Here is a 19590-nt window from a genome sequence, read left to right as displayed (position 1 = left end):
AACTGGACTCTGAGCCACATGCATGGGAATGAATTAGGCCGACCACATATTTCTCCCTTTTCCCTGATGCTCTGAACAAGATGCTAAATTGGTCGCTAGTCGCTTTTGATAAATAAAGTTGCCAAGAAGGTCGCAAAAAGTAGCGAGACAGTGCCCGTCTGTGAGTGCTTTAGGACGGGGAAGGGGCTCCCAGCAGCACCCTCTGCTCGTTGAGGACACTAACTGCAGAGTGATTGGTGCATCAGATTCCAGAACAGCACAAAAGTCTCCACTAACACCAGAAACAGTGACACATTTGTCTCTAGGATGGAGGGGGATTTGGGAAGTCTCCAGATTTGGAGAGAAACTCTCTGGTGTTTGTATTCTCCACAGCGTCTCCCCGTCTCTTCTCCGTTATTGGTGTATTTCTGTGGCAGTTACAGCACCACATCCAGGCCTGGCATGTGTACTACAGCGTTTTCAGCTGGTTTAGCTGGTTTCACTGGTTTCGTGTGGACGCAGATATTTCTTGAGCCAAGACCGTGTTGACGGAAAACTTTTTAAGAACGGTTGTTTTGGATCATGTGGACGTACTCTAAACAGTGAGTAGGTTTATATACATAAAGTACTATAGTATAGTTCTAAGGTTGTATTTATGGATGTCCACGTTAATCTGATCTTCAAAACAATAGACAAAGACAGTCTGCTTAAGCTAATGTCACACAAACAGATATATGTTTACATGTTATTATTGAACACACTGTATAAACATCCACAGTGCAGGGAGAAAAACGTATGTGAACCTAGGCTTATGACTTCTCTAAAAGCTAACTGGAGTCAGGAGATACCTCACCTGGAGTCTAATCAATGAGTTGAGATTGGAGGTGTTGGTTAAAGTTGCCCTCTTTTCTCCAGTTTTCAGTTTGCTATTCTCAAGAAGTGTTGCCAGATCATGTGAACCAAGACTTAAACAAAGAAGACCTAAGATTAAGAATTGTTGACTTGCATGAAGCTAGAAAGGGAAACAAAAGTATCACTGATAGCCCACATGTTCATCAGTCGACAGTAAGACAAATTGTCTAAAGAGAAGGTTCAGCACTGCTGTTGCTACTCTCCCTGGGAGCGACCATCCCTCAAAGATGACTGCAAGAGCTGCTCAATGAGGATTAGAAGAATCCTAGAGTGTCACCTAAAGACTCACAGACTATCAGAAATCTCTGGAACGTGCTAACATCTCTGTTGACAACTCTACATAAATCACTAAACAAGAATGGAATCAATGGGGGGAGGCCACTGCTGTCCAAAAAACCCTGTTGCTGCACATTTTAGGTCTGCAAAAGAGCACCTGGATGTTCCACAGCACTACTGGCAAATATTCTGTGGACAGATGAAACAAACATCGAGTTGTTTGGAAAAAGGCACAGCACACCAACATCAAAACCTCATCTGCAAATTGAAGCTCAACAGAAGATGGGTGATGCAACAGGACAAGGACAAAAAGTCCTGACCTCAACCCCATTGAGATGTTGTGGCATGACCTCAGTTGAGCAATTCACACCAGAATTCCCAAGAATATTGTTGAAATGTTTTGTGAAGAGAAATGGTCCAAAATTCCTCCTGATCTGCAACTACAGGAACTTTTGTTTGAGGTTAATGCTGCCAAAGGAGGGTCCACCAGGTATTAAATCAAAGGGTTCATGTACTTTTTCCACCCTGCACATATAATGGTTTGTGTGATCTTAACAATACAAACTTGTTCTATTCAAATCTGTAATCTCTTAGCTCTCCATAGCTACGTATATCCATTTTGTCTCCACTCCTATCCTATAACCTGTATGTGGCATCTGAAATAAGAGGGACCAACCTTTTTTTGTGACGAAAAGAGAGCTGAGGAAGGCAAAGCTCTGGATCTACCGGTCAATCTTCATTCCTACCCTCACCTATGGTCATGAAAGTTGGGTCATGACCGAAAGAACGAGGTCGCGGGTACAAGCGGCCGAAATGGGTTTTCTCAGGAGGGTGGCTGGAGTCTCCCTTAGAGAGAGGGTGAGAAGTTCAGCCATCCGTGAGGAACTCAGAGTAGAGCCGCTGCTCCTTTGCGTTGAAAGGAGCCAGTTGAGGTGGTTCTGGGTCATCTAGTAAGGATGAACCCTGGGCGCCTCCCCAGGGAGGTGTTCCAGGCACGTCCAGCTGGGAGGAGGCCTCGGGGAAGACCCAGGACTAGGTGGAGAGATTATATCTCCACACTGGCCTGGGAACGCCTCGGGATCCCCCAGTTAGAGCTGGTTAATGTGGCCCGGGAAAGGGAAGTTTGGTGTCCCCTGCTGGAGCTGCTGCCCCCGCGACCCGACACACATGTTGATGATGTTGATACACAATCAACATAAGCGGTTAAAGATGAGATGAGATGAGAGATTAACCTTTTTTTGTTGTATTAGCAAAAAAAAGCTAAATTTACAACGTGGCTTATTTGTAATGTATGTACAATCAGAAGATTGAAAGTACCAGTGGCTGCTTGTCTTTCAGGGAGGGGAAGCTCATTTTTCCGGCCTACATCATAAATGTGTTTGTTTATTTAGATGTAAATTCTACCCTTCGTTCCTTTTAAAGAAAGTGATCTGTGACCTGGTCGTACCAACTAGTCTTATGATGAGCTCAGTGTGGATTTTTAGTAATGGAAGAGTGCATGCATGTAAAGACAAAAATGATGATGCTTAACCTCCAGAGTTCAGTTCAGTTCAGTTTAGTTTATTTTCAGACATTTCAGAAAGACATTTCATGACAAACACAAAAAAAAAATGTATACGGTCTGAAAAAAGGTTATAGGCAGAAGCTAAAGCTTATAACGCCTACCCTTTAAAATACATAAACTGAGGTAGCTGCTACACACAGGTCAAAAAGAAAATGTCTGATAATTCATTTATTGCTGCTGTCAGCAAACACAATCAACATATGTTTGAATAATGTTCCTCTTGAGAACAGTTTTAAAGTAAATTAATGTTCTGCAGTCTTTTAAATCTATGGCCAAATCATTCCAAACATTCACTCCAACAACAGAAATACAATGCATTTTTGCATTTGTTCTAACACTGGGCTTTTTTAGCACATCTTGCTCTCTCAGCAGATAGGTACTTTCCCTTTCCTGAAACAGGTTCTGAATCAGAATGGGGAATTGATTATTCTTTATTTTAAACATAAATTGTGCCGTTCGAAAGTAAACTAAGTCCTCGAATTTCAAGGCTTTTGTTGGGATGAAAAGTGTATTTGTGTGTTCCCTATATCCAGCTTTATTTATAAGTTGCATTGCCCTTTTTTGGATCAAACTGACTGGTTTGGTGTTAGTTTGGTGTGTGCTTCCCCACACCTCCAGACCATAGGTCATGTAGGGGAGCACCAAGGAACAATACAATACATATAGCGTTTGATCATTTAAATATTCTTTAACCTTACTTATGACTGCTAATGATTTGCAAACTTTTGCCTTTATATAATTTATGTGATTTTTCCAACTTAGCTTATTTTGCAATATTATTCCTAAAAACTTAATTTCATTAACTGGTTCAATCTCTGCATCATTTATAATTAAATTTGTTTCCACATTGATTGGACGATTTGCAAATAAGTTCAGAGTTAATTTATTTGAGTCGAACCAATGCTTCAATATTTTCAATTCATTTTCTACAGCTTCAAATAATGCCTTTAAATCTCTACCACAACAAAGTATGTTTGTATCATCTGCAAATAATATATAGTGCATTGTTTTTTAAACCAAACATAAATCATTAATGTAAATTATGAACAACAAAGGACTTAACACTGACCCCTGGGGGAGTCCACAGGTCACTGACATGGTCTCTGAGTCGGTGCCATCAAAGTGGACATATTGGGATCTGTTGCTCAAATAACTTTGGATCCAGAAAAGGGCCCCACCCCTGATCCCATATCTATTACGTTTTTTCAGCAAGAGATCATGGTTCACCGTGTCGAAAGCTTTGGTAAGATCCAGGAATAAACCAACAGCATATTGCTTATGTTCTATTGCATTTGTTATATTTTCAACTACGTAGGTCCACCAAAGCTACGGTTGTGGTTCGATCAGGTCTAAAGCCATATTGCTGTACACAGAGTATGTTATATTTTCCTAAGTAGTTATATAATCTTATATGGAAAAGCTTCTCCAATATTTTAGAAAATTGGGATAGTATGGAGATAGGTCTATAATTTGTAAATGTGTGTGTATCACCAGACTTGTAAATCGGGTTGACTTTTGCCATCTTCATCTGGGAATACCCCTGTTTGCAGGGACAGGTTAAATAAAAAGGTGATTGGAATTATTACATAATCAATTATTTATTTTAATATTGACATGTACAATCCATCAGTCTGATGACTTTTTACTTTTAAACTTTTTCACAATGGAAAGAATTTTATTTTCATCTGTAGGATGTAGGAATATACTGTTTTCCTGCTTTGGAAGTTTGCTGAGGAGATCCTCCTCATGATGGTAGTTTGGTATTTCTTCTTCTAAGTTAGAACCTATTTTACTAAAGTAGTTATTAAATTCATTAGCAATTTCGTTTGGCTGGGTGATCAAACGTTCATAATCTATTTCAAAGTGAGAAGGGAAGTGGGACTCCTTATTTCCTCTTTTAATTAATTTGTTCAAAATGCTCCATGTATTTCTTATGTCGTTTTTGCTTCTTTCCAAAATATCACTATAATAATCTGTTTAACATGCTCTCATGATGTTTGTTAGTCTGTTCTTATATGTTTCGTAGATTCTCTCTGCTTCTTCAGTCCTTTTTTTAAGGAATTCTTTATTAGGTTTGTTCTTTTTCTTACATGCTTTTTGAATACCCTTTGTTAACCATGGTTTTCAAGAAAATTTGTCAGTGATTACTTTACTAATTCGGGGACAATGTGTGTTATATAGAGTAAAAAAATTGTTCAAAAAGGCTTCATCAGCAGTATTTACATTATCTGAATATACATTGTCCCAGTTTTGTTCCAGTAGAGCATTCTTGAGTCTATTAATTGCCTCAGTGTTTTTTTGTCTGGTCATTATAACCATTTTCTTTGCTTTATTGGATTCAGTAACCATTTTTATCTTTGTAAAGACTGGAAGGTGATCCGATATATCAGATATTAAAAGTCCACTTGTTATTTCATGTTCAATAATATTAGAAAATATGTTATCAATCAATGTTGCACTGTTTCTTGTTATTCGAGATGGTCTCGTTATGGCGGGATATAAACTTAAACTATACATTGTATTTATAAACTCGGTAATTGACGGCAGTTCTAAAGGATTCAGTAAGTCAAGATTAAAGTCACCAAATACAAAAAACATTTTTCTTTTGCATAAACCCTCATATATATCCATCATCGTTTCCCTAAATGTATCAATGCATGAACCAGGTTTTCTGTATATGCATCTTACAGACATTCCTTGACTTTTCAAGCTCAATTTCTACAGTAACACATTCCATAACTTTATCAATGATTAAGCACTTGTTTCTAACTATCTTACTTTTTAAGTTTCGGTCAATATATAGAGCTACACCCCCACCTTTTTGACGGTTCCTACTTCTGAAAAACATGTTATATCCTTCTATCTGGAAGAAGGAACATTGTTCCTTGTCCATCCATGTCTCTGAAATTGCTATTGCAGAAAAAGTGTGTTTTGATTGTTTCAAAAAGTCTAGAATTTTCGAGAAATTTGAGTTGAGACTTCTACAATTGAAATGAATAATAGAAAGTGAATTGTTTGTGGTTATGTGCTTCTCAAGTGATGAGTGATCTGATTCTGTCCTTACTGTGTTTATGGTTGATTATGTCAGGATGCATCATAAATGCAGTTCATTGTCACTTGTCCGTTTTTCTTTGGGTTCTCCAAGACTTTTTTATTTGTACTGTTCAAGCTCTTTGATATCTTTGATAACCATCACTCTGGTCTGTTCTGGAGATCCATTAAGCTTGATCAGGATTCTACAGTTCCGTGTCCAAGTGTCTTGTATCTTCTTCTCTCTTCTCAGAATTCTTGCCTGTCTTGCAATTTCAGCATTTTTCCTGGTAAGGTGCTAATTCGCATAAACAACTGTACCCTTCAATTTCCTGCCATTCCTTAGCACCTCCATTTTGTGCTTTCCATTGGCAAAACGAATGATAATATTTGTCTTTTTCCCATTTCTCTGTGGTAATGCGTGACATGCTGCAACATCTTTACTGTCAATAGAGATGTTTTTGCTCTCAAAAAACTTGATTACCTGGTGCTCCAGTGAAGACAAACCAGGACTTGTGGTGGGAATTGCCAAATTTTCTTCTCCTCTGTCCCCAGTTACAGCTTGTGCAAAGGTGTGTTGAATTTCAAGCCCTGAGATCAGAAGGTCTTCCATACTAGAATATTGTTCCAGATCATCAATCCGTTTTTCCAAATGCTCAATTCGCTTGTCCTTTTCTTGAATCAGTGTTTTCAGTTGTCTGACCTCATCTGTAAGTTCCATCAAACATGCTTGCTTTTCTGAAACTTAAGTTATTTCCTGTGACAAAAACTGCTAGGACTTCTTTATGCCCTCGACATCTTCAGCCAATTTCTTGTTAGCCATTTTCAGATTGATTTTGCTTGGCTTTGTGTTTCCTTAGGCTGCTTCCTGGAAGTTTAGGCCTTAGGCTCAAAAGGTCACAAGAAAGCAGTAATTTTCCAAAATGGTTGTACATCCAAACTCCTTATATCTTCAGATATTGGTAAATTACACTCAAAGTGGTGGATGCCAACCTATTTTTGAGATATTATTAGGATTTTGGAGCAGGCTTGCAGGATTGTGGAGCAGGCTTGCAGTCATCAGCCATCAGCCATCAGCCATCATCATGGTTCGACGCTGGGTTCTCCAGTATCCCACCTTCAACATCAAATCATCTTAAACATCAAATTTAAGGACTTTTCAAGGACCAAATTCCCTTAAATCCAAGATCCCAGACATAGTTTTAGAAACAGACCAAGGTTAATTAATGTTACATCACTGAGAATTAACGTTCTGACTCGTGAAAGACAGCTCAACATGGCCTATTCATTTAATATATAGTTATTTATAACATTAAAGCAATTCTTACCTGTCTCGCATTTACACTTTCCCTTTGTAATCTTAAAATGCTCCTAATAAACGTATGGCACATTAAAACGTCAAAGAAATCCACCAGGTGTTGACACTTATATATCATATTTTTCTGATAAAAGTCTGACCGATCTTTTTATTCAGACCAATGATTGATGATGAATGTTTTGTCATCCGTCGCTCCGTTTCACTTGTGCTGCTCATGCTGCGTTCCAGTGCCATCGGACCTCCAACTTGGCAAAGAGCACTGGAATGACTATCAAAGTGGAACCTCATACTAGCGAATTCGGGGTAGGTCGATCCCCCTGAAATTCCCTAGTATTCAATTTAGGAGGTTCCACTTTGACGGGCATTCCAGTGCACTTTGCCTAATTGGAGGTCCGAAACTTCGACTTCCCATGGCACTGGAACGCAGCATTTCTCGCTCACCGCACGTGTCAGGGGAGGAGGCAGCGTCAGAGGTCAGGCAGGGGGAAAAGGGTGGGGCTTTGGAGGGAAGCGCTGTGAGACATGCAAGAAAGGTAAGAATGACTTTAAGTTAAAAAATTTCAAATGAACTTCGATTTACTGTATATAGTATGTGTATTTTCAAAAACTTCCAAGGCCTTAAATTCAAAGTTTTTTCGCGGACCCATGGGAACCATGTATTAGAATGAACTGATTTCATAATTAATTAAGATATGACTTGCATATAATTTTGCAAATTTGCTCGAAATGACAGCAGCAGTGTTGTGAAAAATAGTCCTATTTTACCAGCTTTCATTGTTTTAAAGATAAAATGACACATGAACAAGTTCAATATGAATATCGGATACGCTCCTTTTACCCAGAGGCATTATCTAAATGTGCAATATAAGTTTTGCCCCCCTGACTATACACAACAGCAGGGAAATCTGATCCTGCTGTCTCTCAACAATACGCACAATTCTGAGGAATTCAACCAGCGGTGCAAAGCCAAAGGTGTGGTCAATGCCAACGAGCTTTGAGCTGCCAGGAAGAGGTGTTGAAGGTGTCATTTAGTCATGTTCCTTAACAGATATAAATAAATATATATAAATAAATATATTTATTTGAGAAAACAGGCATCACATGTATATTTTGTGTTAGACATCACTCAAAAAAATAGCAGTGCAGTGTTGGGCATTGACAAGATACATGTAGGACGTCGAGCACACGGGTCACAGCATCTGGCATCATACCAGCACATGATAATACAGCAGGTCCCAGTGTTATAGCATTTAGCAAAGTATCCTTCAGACAAATGTATCAGGCAGAAAGTAGCTAACATCAGTTCCACAATCAAAACAGAAAAAAACAGTTCTTGAAAATGAACTCTCTGCTCTCTACTGTCCGTTATATCAAACTGTGATTTCCATTTAAATGGTAACATCAGCCCTCTATGCTTTGGTCACTTTGTGTGTGGCCCCTCGCTCCATCTCTTTTCCAAATCCTCCTCAGCACTGGTTATGTCCACTTGGCGCTCAATCTCCTTTTTCTCAGGAGATTGAGAAAAGAGACCTTCTCCATCTCCTTCATCATCATCAACATCACCTCCTCCCCTGCTTTCAAAGCACTGAGTTTTCTTCCTTTGGCTCCTCTTCGCCGTCACAATCCTCCTTGCTTTTCACCCCACAGTTCAGCCCTTCCCTCTCTTCAGCAGTCACTGCCAACTCCATCTTAGTCTCTGGATCTTTCTTTTTCCCGCTAATGCAAAGGAAGTTACCTAGGGCGATGACAATGGCTGACAGTGTGACCTCACAGCCTGCCAACAGGAAGACGTACATGTACTGATGGGTAGCATCCAAGAGGCGACCTGGTGGAAAGAACCAGGATATTAGCATGATTGTTAGTGGTTCTCATCCAGCTGGACTTCAACAGAAACTACAAAGAGAATATTCAGACTGAGAAGCAATATCAGTGGCTGTCAAATGACAGTGAATAAACTTTTCTTTAGTGGACATTTGTGCCGAGACCTATGGCTAGAAAGCTACTGTAAGCTTCAGTCAATGGCTCTTATGAGTCTTTGACATTGCCTCTTGTCAAACAGTTCTCATTCCAGGTATAGACCACTCACTATGGGATATTATGTCATTCATTACACATTAGACATGCCTCTTTATAACAAATTTAATTTATTTTGGCAAAAAATTACTTATTTTTGTTTTTATTTGGGGGAAAAAATCCCCATTAATTTCTTTAAACTCAGGTGAAACTATTAAAATCAAATGATCAATCGTACAAAAATCAGTGCGAAAATTACCATCATAATAAAAATGGGATTTGCAGCACAAACACAGCGTAAGCTTTTATTGTACTGTATTCATTTCAGCAAACTCTGTTTAAAAGGACCCATTTTACTGTAAAAAAAAAAAAAGTAAGGTTTGGATGCTCTGGGACATTGAGTCACGGTAAGAAGGAGTCAGAAAGCTCTCTAAATATGCCTATTTTTTTGTTCAACGTTTGCAAAAACAGAAAAATGATGAGCCTTAACATGGTCTCACACATTCACATGCATTCATCCCATGCTCTGACCTGCTCCAGGAGGTCCCACTAGTACAGCAATAGCTTCCATCAGCAGCACCAGGCCGATAGCACTGGGGAACTTCTCTGTCCCTACAATAGACATGAGTACCTCGAACTGTAGTGCTCCCACCATGCCGTAGGACATACCAAAGAAGATACAGAAGACCACCAGCCCTCCATAGTTATTCGCCTGAAGGGAGGGAAACAGGAGATTTCTGAACATGACAATAGGTTTACAACAATTGTATTGTTTTAAGCAATAAAGATGCTATGAGCATAAAAAGATTAAGCAAAAAAAGACATGGTTTCTGGGGAGTTTGTAAAGTAACTGCAAATCCTTTAAACAGGCATGCTCCCCTTTATTCATCTTGTGATATAGAACCAAATGTTGCATTGTTACCTGTGATCCTATGAGGTCTGTGCACCCGTTGAAGATAATAGCAAAGCTGAACAGGTAAACACTTCGGGGCCGTACCCACTTCATGCCTGCTATGAGTCCTGAGGCGGGCCGAGCAAACATATCAACAAATCCCAAGATGGTGAGCAGCAGTGCAGAGTTGGTGTCTTCATAGCCAAGGCCTTTAGCGTAGCTGACCACAAACAGAGGAGGCACAAACAAGCCCAGCACCATAATTGATGCTGCAAGGGTATAGATGACAAAACCTCTGTTCTTGAACACGCTGAAATCCAACAGTTTCTTCTTTGGCTGATGCTTCATCTCTTCTGCAGCAACAGGAGTGCTTTCCTCTAGCTTCTTAGGGGGCAGTAGGGGCCTCATGAGGGCACCACACACACAGCAGTTGAGCAGTATGCCTCCAAGTATGAGGAATCCCCCCCTCCAGCCAAAGTGGTACTGGAGAATCTGTCCCAGTGGGGAGAGACAGCACAGTGCCACAGGACTGCCTGCTGCTGCTAAGCCATTGGCTAGAGGACGTTTCTCACTGAAGTAGCGATTCAGCATTATCAGAGACGGCTGGAAGTTCAACGCCAGACCCAGACCTTAGGAGAGACACACAGGCAGTGTCAGAGAAATGATCCACTTTGAAAAACACTGTGTGAGGGCTCTCCGCTGTTGTTTAATACACACCAAAAAACAGTAGAAGAAACAGTTCAGCATCTTAAATCATCGATATGTCTTTTTTTTTGGGTCGTTTTTTAAAACCATTGTAAGCTCTGTCCAAACAGATCTGCAGCAAATAATAAATTACTCACTAAAATCAGGCACGTTTCCTAAACCCATAAAAGTAGCTGCCATCAAGCCACCCTTAAAAAAAAGAGAACGGCTCAAATCTTCCCTTTATAGCAAGGATTGTTGAGAGAGAGTGGTTTCTAACCAACTCAGTAACTTCTTGAACTCCAGTGGACTTCTTGACAAATTTCTATCAGGCTTCTGAACTCACCATAGTAATGAAACAGCTCTTATTAGATTGTTAAATTACATAAAGTTGACCACTGACTCAGGCAAGGTGTCAGTTCTGGTCTTGTTGGATCTCAGTGCTGCCTTTGACACTGTGTTGACACATAGTATACTGCTGAACAGGTTAGAAACCTGGAGCAGGACTCCGCGGGACAGTCCTAAAATGGTTCAGGTCCTACTTGGAGGAGCAGAGTTATTTTGTGACCATTGGTAGTTATCATTCTGATCGAGTGGCTATGACATGTGGCGTTCCTCAGGGGTCAGTCCTTGGACCCCTTCTGTTCAACTTATATATGCTACAGAACTTTAATGTCAACCATCATAGTTATGCAGATGACACACAGATATATCTTGCACTGTCTCCAGATGATTGCAGTCCAATTATCAGAGTCATTATGTCACTGTTTAGAGCAAGTCAAAAATTGGATGAACCAAAATTTCCTTCAGTTAAATCAATACAAAACTGAAATCATTGTTTTTGATGATAAAAAAGAGAGGGTTGCTGTCAGTAAACACCTTGAGTCACTGTATTTAGAAACAAAAAACCAAGTCCAAAACCATGGCATGCTGATAGATTCAGATCTGACCTTCAACAGCCACATCAAATCAGTCACCAAATCAGCCTTTTATCAACTTAAGAACAGCTACAGAATTAAGGGTTTTATGTCCCAGCTGATCAGGAGAAGCTGATTCATGCTTTCAGCTCCAATAGACTCGACTACTGTAACGGTCTTCTGACAGGACTCCCCTAAAAAAGTATCAAACAGCTGCAGCTCGAGTTTGAACCAGAACAAAGAGATCAGATCACACCACCCCAGGTCTTAAGACCTAACAGTGGCTCTCAGTCAGCTACAGAACAGATTTTAAAGTTCTGCTACTGGTTTACAAATCCCTGAATGGTTTTGGTCCAGAATACATGAATGACATGTTAGTAGAGTATAAGCCCAATAGAGCTCTGAGATCTACTGACTCAGGTCAGATAGTGGAGCACGGAGTTCAAACTAGACATGGTGAAGCAGCATTTAGCTGTTATGCTGCACACAACTGGAACAAACTACCAGCAGATCTGAAATCAGCCCCAACTGTGAGCACTTTGAAATCCAGGTTAAAAACATTTCTCTTTTCATGTGATTAGAGCTGAGCTCTTTTTAATAACTTTAAACATTAGCTATTTTCTTTTCTTTTACTTTTTTTTATTCTTCTATTTTGTCTTCATGTAAAGCACATTGAGTTGCCTTGGTATGAAATGCGCTATATAAATAAAGATGCCTTACCTTGCCTTATTTTCTCTTGTTTAACTTTATCCTTCCAAAGGTCATTTTGTATTTTATCATCATTTAAACATGTAAGAATAAACAACTCCATAAAACTTTTACATCTGATCTAAGCGAGTCTTTGAAGTCCTTTAAAGCTCTTGCCATAAAAGAGATGTCCTTCTCAAACTTGTCTTCACCCGGACCGAGGACTGGTCACCTAACAAACCCACAAAAGCCCCCAAGGCTTTTGTATTCACACCACAGCTACACACCCTTTTTACAGATGACTTACACACAACCCCATATTAATCGCAAAGTCATAGCGGTTGTAGATGTAAATAATAACTGTTTCACTAATGAAAGCACTTTTAAAATACATTTAAATGTCTGTGGCAAAATGTCCACGCAAAATTCAAATGCAGAACTTTATCAGTGACGCTTTTTACATCAGTCGGCATTGGTCTGCAGCTGGAGCTAGTCACTGAAGCGTGGGCTGCGATTCATTGAGATTGGAAATCAAAGTAAAGAAGGGCAAGTAATCAAAGAGCATAGCGACTGCAAATGTGACAAGATGGAGGCTCTGAAAGAACAGGCTCTCCAGCAATTACATCTTACCACAAAAGAGGCTGCTAGAAACAAGGTATCTCAAATAATACAGATTTAAGACTTTAAGGCCACAAAAATGTAACCTCACTCCGCCCGATGTTTTGACCAGACTGATCTGAGAGTAAAATACAATGGAGCTCAGAGATCAGGATGGTCTCACGAGACTAACAAAAATGTATATGCATCCATAGCCATTCTGTTGTGTCATGTTTGTGTTTTTACTGTGCATATTGTGACATTACCTGTAATAACTCCAGTGCAGAGGTAGATGTGTATGACACTGGTGGCAAAGGAGGCCAGAATCATTCCTAGTGAGGCAAAAAGCCCTCCAACCATCATCACTGGTCGACAACCAAACCTGTTCACCAACACACTGCACAGAGGACCTAAGAAAACACAATCAGGCCATAAGTACTTAGTACACATGTGTAGTATGGTATTTGGCATAATGGTTAATCACCATCAGAAGTGTTTTATCCATTTGTACCTGTGCCGTACAGCATGGCAAGCAGTATTGATGAGATCCAGGCAGTGTCACTGTAGCCGACATCAAACTCTCGGATCAGCTCCTTGAAGAAGACACTGACTGCCTTGGGGAAAGCGTAGGAGAAGCCGGTGATGATGAAGCAGCCAGCCAGCACTGCCCAACCCCAGCCGCCATCTGGTGCCTTCACCCCAGGAGGTCCATTGTCCACCACTGCTCCCCCCATGATGCTCTCTGAGTGCTAGGTTGAGATCAGTAGCTAAAAACACAATGGTAAAAACACAGACTTCTTCTTTAACAGGCACTTTTTCAGTGTTTCCCTTATAATTTAACAGACTGATGGGCCACTAGACTCTATATTTATTCTGCAGTGACACATTGAGTCCATGAACAAGGCAAGTCTCTGTGGTTAGGTCACATGTCTGTAATAACAGCAGGACAGCTGAGTGTATGCTAAACTAAACTGCTACAGTAAGTAATTAAGAGGTGAAGATAGCGATGTTGGTAGCCTCCCGGTAACAAATAGTCTCGGTGGTGAACGACACACTAATGTGCTGACGGATTCTGTGTTTCTAGCTGACTTGTACACCAGAAAGTATTCAGTATTCAGTGATGCCCTCATTGTTCTCTTACATTACTGTTCCCCATATAGTTCGGCTTTAATAACTTCAGGCATCGCCAAAACAAAGGAATCGCTGAATGCAACGTCTGAGTTAAGCTCAGCTGCATAAACTATCAGCGTTAGCTTGTTACTAATGTTAGCTTGTTACTAATGTTAGCTTGTTACTAATGTTAGCGCATTACTAATGTTAGCACGTTACTAATGTTAGCGTGTTACCAATGTTAGCTTGTTACCAATGTTAGCTTGTTACTAATGTTAGCTTTTTACCAATGTTAGTTTGTTACCAATGTTAGTGTGTTACTAATGTTAGCTTGTTACCAATGTTAGCTTGTTACCAACGTTAGCTTGTTACTAATGTTAGCTTTGTGAGAGGTTAACTTTTAGATTGCCGTTCATTGAATTACATATTTTTGCAAAGTGTTTTCTTGCCGGTGCCTCCATCTGCGGTGTTAGATCAACAAAAATACACATGAATTATTAATTTCAGCTAAAGGCAAGTTTACGTTACAGGTTTATTGTTGACCAAATAACGTTAGTGTTACTGCGTTATTAGCTTTAACCATTACACTGCGTTTGAGAAGCTGGAGGATTTTTTATTTATTTAAAATGAAGAGCTTGTTGCCATTAAAATTCATTTTTTTTACAGTGTCCTGTGCCAGCAGCCCAACTGACAACGTTTATGACAAACATAATGAGCAGCCAATATAAAATACATGACTATAATACAATAAAAATGTATCAAATAACAAGTGAAAAAGCAAATATATATCAAAATCCACCATAATCATGAATATATGCAGAATATCTACAGCCACATGTCTGCCTCCAAGTTATTTCAAAGGTCTTCAAATCCTCCAATGAGAGCAGGACCTGGAGTTTCAGGTGTGTCTGTGATTAGTTCAGGTAAAGGGAGCAGCAGACTTTCTTTATTAACACTAGATTATAAACTGTCATAAGTTGGGACCTTGTGTAATTATACAATACGTTTGCACTCCAACTCTAATATAAATATATGTATATATATGAATAATATTATTTATTTAAACCATAAGAGACTTGGGGCGGCCGGCGGAACAGTGGTTAGAGCAGTGGCCCCATGTAAAGAGGCTGAAGGTCCCCGAGGCCGCGGGTATGACTCTGAGCTGCATGTCTACCCCTCTCTCTCACCCCATTTACTGTCTGTCCTATATAATAAAAGCTAGAGAAAATGCCAAAAATATAATCTTAAAAAAACCCCACAAATTTTCTTGATTCTTGACTTGATTAGGACTTGCTACTTCCCACAGAGACTTGACTTGTTACCATCTCTGTCACTGAGGAGAGGCTTCTTATCATTTTATATAGACAGGTGTGTGCCTTTCCTAATCAAGTCCAATCAGTTTAATTTAACACAGCTGGACTCCAATAAAGGTGTAGAACCATCTCAAGGATGATCAGAAGAAATGGACAGCAGATGAGTTAAATATACCAGAGTCACAGCAAAGGCTCTGAATACTCATAGCCATGTGATATTTTCTTTTTCTTTTTCTACTATTCTGTGTTTTTCTGTCAAAATGGGGTGCTATGTGTACATTAATGAGGAAAATAAAAATCAACTTTAATGATTTTGGCAAAGAGTGAGAATGTAAGGGGTCTGAATACTTTCCGGTATGTTTGCATATTATGATCCAGATAAAATCAGTACACATAAAAGTGTGCAATATACTAAGTTAGTTATAAGATTACAAGGCTTCAACGGTGGACTGAAATCCCTTTTTGGCATGATGTGACATATTAGGCCGAAATACCAAGAAGTTTGATACACTTTTGTTATCACGTTTGACATTGTAGAGATGGTGAGTCCCATCAAAATGAAAAAAGACAACCTACACTTAAAAGTCAACAAAGTCAGAAAGCTGAGGTACTAGGCTTTGTCCCGCCCATCGGACGCTCAGCATCTCTGGGGTCTATGGGGCAGTGGGCTGGCCCCGATGCTCGGCTTCTGCAAGGTGATTCGATGAGCTGTCTGAGGCGGAATCCTTTTTTGATTGACAGCTAAATGAGCAATTTTAGCGATCTTATTCTTGAAGAATAAACATCCAGCGGAGTTTTTCATTCCATTGTTCTGAACTGATCCGGAGACTTTACCGATCCCCAGAGACTTTGTCTTTGTTAAAAACGACTAGTGTTGTTTGGTGACTCTGTTCTGTCACTCTGTGGTTTCTTTCCCCAATGAGCAGCGGCAGCTGCGGAGCTTCTCTCCCCCGTCACAATCACTCACACTCACAGGCGCTCACACTTCACAGTAGCCTGGTGCAGCAGCTCCAGCTGGGCCAAGACCATTTAAGCAGCCTAGCTCTGCCGGCCATTGAGAGGACACTGGTCAAGTCCCTGGAAAAGACGCCTAGTTGATGCGACAAGGTCACAGATCATTTTCTTGAAAAGGAACGAAGGGTAGGATTTACATATAAATAACAAACACATTTATGATGTGGCCCGGAAAAATTAGCTTCCCCTCCCTTAAAGACAAGCAGCCGCCACTACCTGAGACCCCTTTGCAATGGGAGACCCAGGAGCACCAGGCTCCAGACAACACTGCCCTCAGGTTCATAGGGACACACAAACCTCTCCACCACTATAAGGTGGTGCTTCCCCGGGGGAAAAATAGCTTAATATATCTGTGCATATACATTTAAATGTATTATACATAATTAACATATAATACATTTAAATGTGGACCAAAAATATGTTTTGGGAGGGTTTATGCAGACCTTTGATTATCAAATTATGACCACAGCCTCAGAGCAGACAGAGCTCCATGCACCCCTTGTGATCTGTGTTTACAGATGGAGTGAAGACGTGTCTGTTCAGAGCATATTGCACACCACTCGTTACTGCACACTTGTGGTCAAACTACAGAAAAGCAAGCAGACAGAGACTCCTTGTAACGATGCTAAATACGGTAAGTTTGCTACTTAAAAGACCTAGATGGTTAAGTGCAGGTACATGTGGCTGCATGAGTAAGTACTTCTTTACAAACTGTCCTAGGATATCTTATGTAGAAATGGTTTTGTCAGATTGATGATTTTGAAAATGAACACATCTTGGCCTACCTCAGTAATGGACAGACTGTTAAAAGTTGTCTCGTTGTAGGACATAATAAAAGTGAGTATTTGAAGTCTTTTAATGTGCTTTTGTGTGGAATTGATTCTATGCAATGGACCTTGAGTCTGTAATAAAGTGACAGAAGTATACAGTAGTACAAGACATGAGTCAGTGTTACTTAATATTTAATATAAATTGACAATCAGATCAGAAATGGTTAGTCGTCGATTCTTAAACAGTCCGGCAAGAAATGAGAGAGAAAGAGAGAGAAAGCCAAAGTAGATTGGGATGTTCTCTTACCCTTCACAGAGATCATGAATGATCAGAATATCTGTGTACTGTCAGAGATAGAAAGCAGAGACAGATCCTGACCAAGTACACGCTCAGTGACCACAGACCACAGGCTATAGAAGCAGGAAGACACCAACAAACATGGCAACCAAAAGAAAACATGTGGTCACTGTTGGACAGGTGAGGTTGAGACAGAGGTGCACTAAATCCTAAAATGTTCAAAATTGAATTCCTCGGAGAAGGAGACGAGGCACATTTAGCTGCTCAGTATATATTAACATGCCACAACCTGAAGGACAGTGGAAGATCTAACCACAAACACACAAACACACACACACACACACACACACATACACATACACATACACACACACAGTGGATGATAATGTACATAATGCATATAACGTGTCTTAATATTTGGACTTATTGTGTTGTATTTTGATGCTTTGCTTTGGCAATATTGTTTTTCTCGAAAACTTCATGCCAACAAAGCCCGTACTGAATTTGAATTTGAAGGAGAGAGACAGACAGAGAGAGACAGAGAGAGAGAGAGAGAGAGAGAGAGAGAGAGAGAGAGAGAGAGAGAGAGAGAGAGAGAGAGAGAGAGAGAGAGAGACAGAGAGAGACAGAGAGAGAGACAGACAGAGAGAGAGAGAGACAGAGAGAGACAGACAGAGAGAGAGGGGGGGGAGAAATGAGAGAGAGACAGACACAGAGAGACAGAGAGAGAGAGACAGACAGACAGAGAGAGAGAGAGAGAGAGAGAGAGAGAGAGAGAGCATGAGGATGCCTAGAGAGCAGGTGACATGGAGGTGAGTAAAGAAACCAAATGTTGATGGTTGTAATCGAATAATGACAAGAGTCAATCCTAACAGACTCCGGAGAAGACCAACAACTGGACTTGTCTTCATATAACAATGGATAGATCCATGTTCATATGATTAGGATTGCACTTTAATTATCCATATCCATTATCATGACTACAATACACTATTATAGATTCTTGTGATATACAGTAACACATTTTCTGATGAAGTGAGTTTCCAAACGTTGAAGTTGTTTGCCTGACGTATGTGGCCTCAGCGATGCTGCCGAGCGCACGTAGGCAGACACTTCTGCATCACAACCGTTACAATGTTGAAAGGTCCATTGCATCACAGCGTGACTTCATCAGCCACTGGATCAGGAAACGACCTGCTGCGTGTCAAACAGCATCCACTCCGACAGCTCTTCGATTGTTGGGTACATGGATGGCTCTTTATTATTATTATCATTATTATTATAATTAGCCTATGTTAATAACAATGTCGGTTCGAATTCACAGAACGTACATGCGATAAGCTATTTGACTTCAGGTTATCTGTCGCCTTTCATTTAAAACACAAACATGTTTCGCCGAATGGAAAATATATTATTAAGCAACACTTCCCTTAGGAAAGTATCCATCAAGTCACCGCGTTAAGTGAGTCCGTTTCCTTATATCGCCTTTGCCAAAGTTGCCTTGCCCTGGTTGGATGAGCCACTTCACTGCTGGTCTCTGTTACCCATATGTGACGGACAGATGTGGATCGCGGTGCCGGTGGCCTACGTGAGGACCGAGGCGTAGGTCTTTAATGTGCATCCCCGCAGGCCACTTTGACTGACCTTCAGGCGACATCAGTGGGCTAATAATAACATGTTATAACAACTCACAGCGTCTCTAACACAACGATAATAATAATATTACCGGGGTATATAGCGAGACTATTACTATACTACTCTTTATTCATCTGCTTTAATGTTACTTTTCTTCGCCTGCTTTCACCCTACCTGTTACTCTGGCGTCCACCGGGCTACCGCATAACACGGGGAAACATTCACCTAAGACCGTAACACAGACAAACATAGGCATAAAGCGAAGATTAAAAAGAATAAAAGTAAGCCCCGGTACCTGTTGAGATGCTGACGGTACCCCTCCTTCAGAAGCGCGTCTACATTCATTGAACAAGTGAGGGGCGCGCGCTTCCGTCGCTGGCTTTATCAAACGGCGGCGCGCAGGAACCCATTGTCTATCGTTGTAGCCGGGGAACTATTTGGCAGACGCACGGTTACCATGGAAACTGTCTGCATCTCAGGGGAACGAGCTAAGTTTAGTCGATGAATGTAGCTGGTTAAACGGTATGATGAGCTAACTTTAGGCGGTGAGCAGTCACTTTTCTGACCGCGTTGGTTATGAA

At 40.4% G+C, this 19590-nt stretch overlaps 1 protein-coding gene across 1 annotated transcript; it reads right to left on the bottom strand.

The window, feature by feature from the left end:
• Positions 1 to 8656: 8656 nt before the first annotated feature.
• On the bottom strand, positions 8657 to 13603 carry slc16a3b (solute carrier family 16 member 3b; the record flags this gene model as incomplete). The annotated part of the gene is made up of 5 exons (XM_083932614.1): positions 8657 to 8904; positions 9624 to 9804; positions 10015 to 10613; positions 13136 to 13279; positions 13381 to 13603. 5 exons carry the CDS (start codon positions 13601 to 13603, stop codon positions 8657 to 8659), a joined length of 1395 nt encoding a protein of 464 aa, XP_083788740.1.
• Between the last annotated feature and the right edge of the window lie 5987 nt (positions 13604 to 19590).

This window comes from Echiichthys vipera (genome assembly GCF_963691815.1).
Source record: "Echiichthys vipera genome assembly, chromosome: 18".
Lineage (NCBI taxonomy): Eukaryota > Metazoa > Chordata > Actinopteri > Perciformes > Trachinidae > Echiichthys > Echiichthys vipera.
The sequence above is the reverse complement of the archived record's forward strand: the minus strand, read 5'-3'. Positions and strand labels throughout refer to the sequence as shown.